Below are 11,401 nucleotides of genomic sequence, written 5' to 3' on the forward strand. Positions count from 1 at the left end.
TGCAGCATACACAACCAGTCGAGAAGGTTCGAAGCTTCATGTGAGATTTAGGCCATGTAGGATCTTGGAGGATTTCTTGAGATATTATCTAGTAGATTCCCCTCACTAGCATGTATCATGCTATCCTTAGCCTAATATAGCATCCTTCAGTGGTTTGATGGCGAATATCTATCTCTAAAGAATCTTAGCGAGTCGAGGCATGGCAACTCATCCATCCAAGCCAGTAGACTTCAATCCACATGGCGCGATGTAAAATAAAAACTCATTTTAGTGCAAATTTATGTATTATTATATTTGATAACACTTTCAAATTTTTATCTCAAGACTTTCAAACCTATGTACAAAGTCAAGGTATCATCCATCAAACCTCTCATGCTTATACACCTCAACAATATGGGGTTGTTAAGTGCAATAATAGACGTCTGATTGAGGTTACTCATGCTTTGTTATTAGCAATAAATGTTCCACAATCTTATTGGAGTGTTGTAATTCTTACCGCATGTCACTTGATAAACAGGATGCCCTTATCTGTTTTAGATGGAAAAACCCTATTTTCATTGTTATGTCCTGATAGATCAATATTTTCCATTCCTCCTAAAGTACTTGGTTGTACTTGTTTTGTCCATCTCATTAGGTCTGGTCAAGATAAACTTGCACCTCACTCGATTAAATGCATCTTTTTAGGATATTCCCGTACCCAAAAAAGTTATCAATGTTATCATCCTTCACTCAAAAAGCACTTTGTGACAACTAATGTTACATTCTTTGAAAGTGTCCCACTTTATGATAAAACTGAACGCATTGCAAAAGTCACGCCTGTGGAAGTTCCTTTACCTAATATGTATCCTCAAGATTTTGTTGTTAAGGAATTACCACCTCAAAAGGATGTCACACAGACATATTACAAAAAGCAAAGAAAAGACCAAGTAACACAAACTACTCCCTCTACATCGACACCATCAGCTACTGCGTCTAATGAGGTTTTCATTCTTTCTAAGTCTACAGAAATGGTTAATGATCTTTCCATTGTGGTTTATAAAGATAAATGTTCATGTGTTTTTCATCCAATCTCTAACTTTTAACCACTTGTTTACAAATTATCAAAAGTTTGCTCTTGCCTTGTCTAATGTAATGTGTCTTTACATAAGTTATTTCAGGATGCATTGTTGAATAATAATTGGAAAAGGGCTATGGGTGAGGAGATGAGTGTTATTTATTCAATCGGGTAAGACACCAGTGAAGTATAAATGGGTTTACACGGTAAAATTTCTTCCTGATGGATCAATTGATCTTTATAAAGCCAAATTAGTTGCCAAGGGGTACACTTAAATTTATGGAGTAGATTATCTAGATACCTTTTCCCCAGGGACAAAGTCCAATTCGGTTTGGGCTATTATATTTGCAGCTGCAAATATTGATTGGTCACTACTTCAGCCAGATGCAAAGAATGCATTTCTGCATGGAGAACTACATGAAGAAGTCTGTATGGAGTAGGGGTTTAAATATGGCCCATTGGCCCATGGCACGGCCCGGCCCAGCCCTGCATGGCTGTCGGGCCGGGCACGGTACGACACGGTAAAATAGCAAGTTGTGTCGGGCTTCAATATCCTAGCCCGCAACACAGCACGAAGCACGGCTCGTAACGCCTACCAGGCATGGCCCATGGCATGACACATGACACGACTCATTTAGTACGATTAACGATCAGCCCAGCATGGCCCTCAAACGGCTACTTTTTCCCATATTATATAATTAATTCTCATTCTCTATCACCATTCTTACTATAATTAAGATAACTTTTTTATATTTTTTATTAAATATATATTAGATATGGATGTTAGATTCTTTAATACTGAAGAATTAGAGTATATTAACCAAAAAATCCTTAATTACGGATCAACGGGTTCCCCGCATCTCCCCAACCCCAATTTAAATCAAGAAGTTGGAGAGGAAGAAGAACCTGTAAAATCATTAACTGGTTCGAAAAGGACCCGTACTTCACAAGTTTGAAAATATATGAAAGTAACTAATTTTAAAAATAATGAGGGTCAAATGGTGTCTAAGGTCATTTGTTTTATGTAAAAGCCAATATAGTTGTAATTCCTTTGGGGGTATTGGCCACCTAAAACATCATCTAGATAAATGTTTGCCAAAACATGGAAAAAAGATTCTAAACAAACCCAAATTAGTCAAGCCTCTCAAGGGAGCAGCTTATCTACATTTAGTTTTAACCAAGCCAATGCTTGGGTAGAACTCATCAAATTTATAATTAAAACTAAACCATTTACTATTGCAAAAAATAAGAATTTCAAACAAATGGTTTGAAATTCGTTTACCCCCCATTTTTTAAAAAAATTAAGAAATACTGCTAGAACAATGCTTTGAAATTTTATTTTATTTTATTTTAAACCAAGTAGCTTTTTCCATTGAAAATGTTGAATATTACATCCCCACAAAAATTTCGGGGACCACTCCTATCATATATCCACAAAGCAAAAAAGAAAACTACACAACTAAGGAGAACCCAGGGAACTGCAACAGAACATTCCTACTAATTCCCTAGAAGGAGGGCCCAAGCCTCATTGGACCTGTCTGAGTGAACCCAGCCCTGTTCTATCCAGGAGAATCTGCCCTCTAATGAATCGTAGGAGAGAGGACAAAGTGGAGAAGAGGCTATCAGTTTGCTGCTTACTTCCTAGCTTCGCTAGACTATCTGCTGGACCGTTAGCTTCACGGAGAATGTGACACAGCGAAAAAGATCCCTTGGTGAAAAGTGAACGGATTCTAATGAGCCAATAATTCCATTTCCAGGAAGGGGAGGAGCGAGTCTTCAAACATTGGACGGCCCACTCGGAGTCAAATTCAACGATGACGTTAAGATAGCTAAGATCAATGCAGCATTTCAGACCATCATGCAGAGCCCGCAGCTCTGCAATGTTATTGGAGGTTGACCCGTATCCATGGGAGAACGCGAAAAGTAGTCCCCCGGAGTGATCCCGACAAATCCCTCCACCACCCGCCAAGCCGGGATTAGAGAGGGAGGAGCCATCGACATTTAGCTTGGCCGAACCCGCACACGGTCTTAACCATTTGACGACTATGTGTCTGCAGGAGGGCAAAGGAGAACGATGATTTAATTAAACCTTTTATAAATATTCCAGGAAAAAATAAGTCTAACTTCAGACTTATGAATTTCCAATCAAGATTTAGGTTATATATGCACAACTGCTTATTGGATAGATTCGGATTGGAGATTTCAGAAAAGAATAATTATGTCTTCTTTACTTGAGTCCCCTCACTCAGGACCTAAAATAGGTTCAGCTACACTCAATAGCCTCGGAGAATATGGAATTCAGAAGAATATATATATATATATATATATATATATATATATATATATATATATATATATATATATATATATATATATATATATATATATATATATGCTTTATCTAATGATTTAGCAGTTGGATTTCTAAAAAACCATATCCCCCCTTAACGTTAGTGGAAAAATTGTCCACATACGATGTCATAAATTTAGTTGTGCAGGATGGTTTAACGTTTATTAGACTTCACATAGAACGTATTAGCCAATCAATAAGTTTTATTTTTTACTTCTCTTGTTAGATATCAAGACTTTAAAGTCATGTGCACAACAGCAAGTAAAAAGGCTAAAATATTTTCATTAGATGTTAAACACCGGTGGAATTCCACCTTGTTTATCTTAGAGGCTTCATATGAATTTAAAGATGTGATAACCGAGTTTTGCTTAAGCAGAGATTTTGAGTATTCAACAACTAATATAAACTGGGACATTGCAAAAATAATAAAAGAGTTGTTACAAGCCTTTTATAATGCAACCACAACTTTGTTTGGTATTTACTATCCAACATCTAATCAAACTATAAACCATTTATATAATATAACTTTACTTTTTTCAAATTACCAAAATATAGCTGGTTTTCAAGAAATATGTGCAATAATTGAAGAAATTTTTTTAAATTTTTGGAGAGATTCTTATAATTTTTTGCTTAGCTTTTATTATGGACCCTAGAATCAAATACATGGTTTAAAAGTTTTTCTAGAGGAATGTAGCAAAAATATGAATACTGATAGTTTAACCCATATGTCAATTATTAGGATAATATTAAACAAACTTTTTGAAGAATATCATAACCAGTTAGGTGCTATGGTGGGAACAAGTTCTACCACTACCCCGCAATTAACTGGATCTGATCAATCTTGGTTTATTTTTAACAGAAGAATAGGTAAATCATCTGGTAATTTATTCTCTGAATTAGCTATTTATCTTGAAAATGAAGGGCTCATTTTTCATACTTCGGATGAAGCTGCTCATTTCTATGTTTTCGCCTGGTTGAGGGGACATGAAGCTAGCTTTTCTGCCCTTTCCGCCATGGCGATAAATCTACTAACGGTTCCAGTTTCTACAGTGGCATCCGAATCAGCGTTTAGTCACATGTTGGATGACTACATGAGTTGATAATCAGCAAAGACGGTAGAGTGTTGCGTGTGTGATGCGGGACACGCATGGTGAATCAATCCCTTTATCTCATAGCCTAGGCCCTACATCCCATGGGTTAGGACCTCGGCCGAACACCCCCCCCGGTGAGCCCCACTTCACATGGGCTCTGCTTCACAGGAACCACCCACCTCACATGGGACACCCACCCCGAGTGTACCCCTGCATCCCATAGGCACCCACTCGAGCCTAGTGTGAAAATGCCCCTGCATTAGTGTGCTTGAGCGCTTGGTTTAAAGCGGAGAGTAGAGAGCAAAGCTTAATTAACAAAGATGCTCTCGGAGATGAAATCAATAAAGTAGAAATTTAGTAATTTGTTTAATTCAGCATTATATGTAATATTTTCTTCTTAGTTACATTTAAAAAAAAAAAATCTTATAGAAACCAAAAAAATGTATTATTATCAAGTAATCTTTCTATTCTTCCTATCCATCCATCCATCTCTATAGTTTTAGGGTTATATATATATATATATATATATATATATATATATATATATATATATATATATATATATATATATATATATATATTATATATATATATGTTTTGGGTATAGGACAATTCTATGCATGCTCAGGATTTTTTATTTAATAAATAATATATAATATATTTTTTAATTATATAATATATAATATATAATGCAACGATTGGCGACTGGCGATCGGGCTGCCAACCATGAATAGCATCTGGGGCGGTCCGGCTAAACTCCCAAATATCACAACAAAGAGGGTGGAAAAAGATCACAGGGTTCAATTGTTTACCGGACAGACGGGCAAGGCAGTGACAAACGAGCATGGCAGGGGCGATGGGCAAGCATAGACGGATGGCAGTAACGGACGATTAGACTGGCAAGGCAGCGGCGACGGCCGAGTAGAGATGAACGGCGGACTGAGAGAGAGAGAGAGAGAGAGAGAGAGAGAGAGAGAGAGAGAGAGGGTTCGAGCTCGACAATTTGGGCAGTGGGATGGGTATGTGAAAGAGAGGGGTAGGGTTTTTTTTTTGTGGTATTTATATCATTTGAACCGAGTCAAGCCGAGTCAAATGATTCAAGCCAAGTTTGAGTTATTAACCAATCTAAGTCGAGTCGAGCTCAGGCCGGCTCGAACTCGACTTGAAATATTTTCGAGCTCAAAAAATCAACTCGACTCGGCTTGAACTCAGTTTCGAACCGAGTCGAATCGAGCTTTTTCGAGTCGGGTTGAGCAAGTTAACTGAGCTAACTCGGTTCGCGTACAACTCTACATATATAGGTTCTTCCCATATAGCAAAGGGGATGATCGATTTGCAGTCAACAACAAGCAATTCAAGAAAGTATGTTGGAGGAGATGGCAAAGTTGTAAAAGATTATGGGTTTGGCAATGGACGAAGGTGATGATAATGGTGATCTACGAAGAGGTTTTCAACAAGGAGGGGTTTTCAGATGGCGATGATGCAGTTGCAATCAACTGCATGCTGACAACAGTGACTAGCAGATGATGGTGTAACGGTGACAGTGGACGAATAATGGCAAACCAATATAGATGGTGAGCAAGAATGAGGAAGATGGGTTACAAAGGATGGATGAAAAGGGTAACATCGAGATCTAGTTATTGTGCCGGATCTGATGGAGATGAGCAGAGATAGAGAGCAGGCAACGGGCTACAACAACGAGGTAGTGGTTGATCGCGACACAGGGACAATGGTGGAAGAATCAGGACCATAAGGTGGAGGATTCCCACAAGTCGTGGGTGCGGCGTTGTGTTCGGGCAGTGATGCAAAGATAAAGATCAGTGAGGTGTGGTGAAGGTTCTTCACCAGCAATAGTGATGTGATTCTAGCTCGAATCTTGATTGGAGATGGGCTACAGGAATTGCAACTGGAAAATCTAATACTAGCAAGTGATGATGAGGGATGACAACAATGATTATTGCTAATGATATTATAAGCATCAACTGCATTAACTCCACCAGATCTTGATGAACATGCCAATGGTGTTATCGAGACATTCGAAAATAGAAGTCAATGATGGCGATAGAGGCATGTTATGCTATTACAATCATTACAAGGCCGTAAAGGCAAACGTAAAGTTAATAGTGGCAGTCGTTACACATTATAGGGTTGTAACGGCCGTTTTGAAAGAAAAAAATGGTCTGTAACCGCCGTTATAGCCCTCATAACAACTCATTACACCCCCCCCATAAAGTCTGTAACGGCCCGCTATGCACCCTATAAAGGCTATAATGGCCCCATAATAGACCGTTATGAGGCACACACAGGTTTTTCGAGTTTTTTATTCAATAAAAAATATCATAATGGTCTATATCATAAAGGTTACGGTGATGGCCGTTACAACCACCATTACCGTTATGGAATACCTTAGATCGAGTGAGATGAACAGCTATAATCAGGGCCAAGGACATGGCTCTAATATCATGTTAGATTAGGGACTACATCGTGAAAAGTATTGTATATTTTATTCCATTGAGAATGACAAGAATATATACAAAGAAATGGGAAATCTTAACAAATATACATGTATTCATCCATAACCATCATATACTTATTTATAGCATGTAAAGTTGTACATGTACAACTATAGATCATATCCTATACTCTAACAATGACTACTTTGAAGGTAGAGCAATCTAAGTTTGCATGCATGCCCAGTATTGAGTATCAAAACAAGAATGCAAAGAAGAGAACAAAGAGGCTTTTAAGAAAAAGGAAAATGGAAGAAAAACAAAAACAAAACAAAACCCTTCAAACTAGTCAACATTCCATAGTCTTCATCATACCAACACAACCCAAGAACATAACCACGCATTAAAAGAATTCTTAAGATCCTCCAAAAGAACAAGGAGTGTTTCCAAAACAAGATTACAATACAAAACAAATCGAGAATCTCCAACAATCATCCGCCATTCTTTCTTCTTCCTTCTCAAGATGCCAAATGAAAGCAAGCTTCTATAGTGACTAGTGAGAAAAGACCCACTAAACTATTTATCAACCATTCTACACAAGGTTTAACATCGGCATACTGGGTAATAGTATCATTCACCACCAACATGGGCTCGCATTACCCATTTCAGTTGTTTCGTGCCAATATGAGCCAATACAGTTGTATCATTCAAGGACAATACCAATACGTATCGTGCGATATATACTAGTTTTGGACAATTCTTTAAACCTTAATTCTAAAAGTAACTAAGATTGAAAAAGGAGATCAAAATCCAAGACTAGCCTCATATTATAAAATTCATAAATACCCCTGGGTTATTTACACTAGCAATTAGATGAAAATCAGAATAAACTAAAATAGAAATCATTTTCACACATATGCCACATACCCACATGTGTCATAGCAACCTATCACAAATTTCGACAAGTTTTTTAAATAGCAGTAGCATGTTGCATAGCGGTAAACCCTCTATAGTGTAAGTAGCGTAGCATGTAGCGTATGCTACACCATCTGTTTTTTAATTTAAAAATAGAAAAAATATAATAAATAGTAAGGAAAAAAACAAATATATATATATATATATATATATATATGCCTAAAAGATCATTTATTTTTTTAAGTATAAGCATGTTCAAACAAGTTATCAATCATCATTTATCAAAAGCCAATTCACATATATAAACCAAATCAAATTATTATCACATCGACAACTTTTTAAGCAAACTATAATTAATAATATTTACTAGAAATCACAAGTCACAAGTATGAAAAGAAATTAAAATCCCATAAGTTGAGAGTATTAAGTACAAAATACAAAATATAACTTTTCAAAAAAATATAATATATAATTACCATTTATTTTAAAAAAAAATAAATTTAAAGGCATATTGTATGCTACATATGCTACGCACATGCTACATACGCTACAACCACTATAGCGTATGCTACAACGGATTTACGCTATTTACTAATGGTATGTAGCATCATAACTACGCTACAAGCGCTACCGCTATGCTGTGAGTGCTATTCAAAATGCTGATTTGAACAAACTCGAGCTTGACCATTCAAACACTTGTCAACATGAAGAGCTAAGAAAAACTGAAAAGTCCATCTTCGCATTCTGCACAAGTTATTTGCAAATGAAAAGGAAAAACTTGACAAGTTTTTACCAAATATTACTTAAATTTTAACTACAATCTCTACCTTAAATTTTTAACTGCAAGTTTTAACATTGCAAGCCTTTTTCAAGAACTTAATTAGGATTTCAAGTAATGTATGTAACCTAACATAGATGCATATTAAATATATCATCCACTTTCGTCACTTTTTTTTTTTAATCAATCTCGTCCCCTCAATTTTCCTTTTTTTTTTTCTCACCAATAAAAGAAAAATGAACATTATCAACCAAATTTAGGTTCATGCCTCCCACCTCTTGTAATACAATATCATAAGCACATACAAGGAAAGAAATTTTGAAGAATAGAAGCACAATAGAATGCACCTCTAGGGTAGAAATACTAGCCATTATGACCTAAAATGCCTTAACAATCTTCAACGATCTTCAATGCCAACTTCAATTTCAAACTTTTGAACAAGCATCCCAACCCAACTCTCTCAAATTAACAACACCAGTACCATAACAACAATACCATGCCTATTACGAAAAGTGGCTTCGATTACATAAACATAAACAATTTTGGAAGGGAAAAATGAATGCAGGCCTGTCTTACAAGTCTCAACACACCCACAGTACATGTGTCACATGTGAATGCTAGTTTTGGACCTTTCCAAATTGTTGGACATTACCTACATATGCAGCATTACCTACCTATCACACTGATTGGACTACTTCAATCATCTGACTTTGCCTGATAAATTTGGATCACTGACCATTTTCCTCTCAACCATCCATTTAATGGTGATTAAATGGACGGTTGGGGTTTTCCAATCAATGTATTTTTTAGACTGATCAGCACGCATGTCATTTGCAATGTGTATATAGGAGAACCCAGAAGAAAGGTTGTAGTTGGTTGTGTATCACATGATTCAAGCTAATCTTGTTCCCCAAATAATAAAACACAACACATTTCAGGAATCGATCAACTTCAACATGCCATTAGGGGCCATTGAGATAGATGATAATATTACAGGATCACCTTTGCTATAAGCCAAGGGTAAAAGAATATTCATATCAATGATTACATATTTCTTTTCTTTTTTCTTTTTTTTTTTTTGGTAGTCTTAACTTTCTTTTTGGTGAATATTGTTATATTGTTGCCAAGAAAAATTACCATGTTATCAATCAAAACAAGAAAAAGAGATATATAAAAATAATAATTAATTAATTAATTAATTAAAATAAAAAAGAACACACAAGAAAAATTGCCATGGAAGGTATTACTGTGAACCCAAAAATCAGAAACAAAAATGCCACTAACACAGTATTTATATTAAAACCCATATCCATAATCAATTCCATCTTCACTATCAACCAATACCAACAATTCTCTAGTGCTGAAATACATAAAATTTAAAGGAAAATGATCAAATACAACCCATAACATGCTAAGTTAGCATTCCACAACTTCTCTCCACCAATGTATTGTACATAGACGCCCAATCCAATGTGAAAGGTGAGCCCCACCATCAAGATCACTAGACACAAAAATCATTCCCGGTGCCCTCATCACACAAGACCACACCACTGAAATAAACGGCATCCATTAATCTGTCCCGAACTACAGGTTTGGCCCACATCATGTGGACTGGCCTGGTATTCATACCAGGTGATCCCCATGGTGGGCCCCACCTTTCACATAGCTCATAAGTCGTATATGATCATTCCTGAATTTAAGTTTGACACAATATCTAAAGAAACATGAATCAGCAAAGCATGAAATACTGCAGATGTCTATTTTTTTTCTATTCATTTCTTCATCACTACCACAAAATATGCAAATAATACAAGATGATCGGAAACAGCAAATGATGTGAAAGCAAAAGAAAATTCGATAGAAATGAGAACTCATCCTTACCTGAAAATTAGAAGCGCATTGAAGTGGAATTCCATTCCGGATATGATTTTCCCCTGAAAAGATTCAGATAACGAAATAAATAACAAAAAAGGGAATAACTGATGTCTAAAAAACACGAACGCTGCTGAAATTCTTGCAAATGCATTCTAAAACGGAAACTCAAACAAATGCATTGTTAAGAACGCGTTTCCACGAAATCCGTTCTCTAGACCCTATTACGATTTACGAATCATTTCACGAGAATCTGAGAAAACGGACAGCGAATGAAACTCCGTTTGGTGCAAGGAATGCAAGCATGGGAACGTGAATTTCAGCAATCGACGATTGGGATTAGCAGATTCTTCAAGGCGTGGAATGCAGGGAAAGCCAAAAAAAAAAAAAAAAAGCGAAGATCTAGGGCAAGAACATGGAAAGACATGGAATTGAGGAAGAAAAGCAGATCTCGCTTCTGAGGGAGGAAGAAGAATCGTACCTTGAGAGAGAGAGAGAAACAGGTTACGGAAGAAAATATCTTCAGAGAAACATTGATAGCTGAAGGTTTTAAAATGGAAGAGTTATTTGATACTCTGGCAGAGTATGATAGTTCGTGCGCATGCACTCAAAAAATTTCGACGTGGCATTACCGTAATGTAGATTAAACCACCCAGATATTGGGAAACATTATGGATATTCCATCAGCCTAAAATAAGATTTTTGTGGATGATCTTGAGCTCTGATTACTGGACATCTGTTCGATCATTGAAACTATTGACAGATTTCAATTCCAACCGTCCATTTGATGTCCATCAACCAGGGAGTTAAGATATTCTTTCCGTACAATTATTGGTTTATGATCTCTATAAAGCTGAGCCCTCGATTTAGACGGCTCACGTATACAGATGC

At 36.5% G+C, this 11,401-nt stretch overlaps 1 protein-coding gene across 50 annotated transcripts in view; it reads right to left on the reverse strand.

Moving 5' to 3' along the window:
- The window catches only part of LOC131218724 (uncharacterized), a 71,614-nt gene extending 60,635 nt beyond the window's left edge, over positions 1-10,979 (reverse strand). For 28 of the 50 annotated variants that reach the window (XR_009157809.1, XR_009157810.1, XR_009157812.1 and 25 more), the window contains exons 1-2: positions 10,778-10,904; positions 10,520-10,572 (exon numbers count right to left, since the gene is read on the reverse strand). Coding sequence is in view for 21 of the 50 variants with exons in the window: in XM_058213460.1 (XP_058069443.1) it covers positions 10,520-10,572; positions 10,778-10,816 (92 nt within the window). In the remaining 29 variants the exon portion in view is untranslated. The other 22 variants (XR_009157832.1, XR_009157837.1, XR_009157816.1 and 19 more) reach the window with 3 other exon arrangements.
- Between the last annotated feature and the right edge of the window lie 422 nt (positions 10,980-11,401).

The sequence above is a fragment of the Magnolia sinica genome, chromosome 11 (genome assembly GCF_029962835.1).
Source record: "Magnolia sinica isolate HGM2019 chromosome 11, MsV1, whole genome shotgun sequence".
NCBI lineage: Eukaryota > Viridiplantae > Streptophyta > Magnoliopsida > Magnoliales > Magnoliaceae > Magnolia > Magnolia sinica.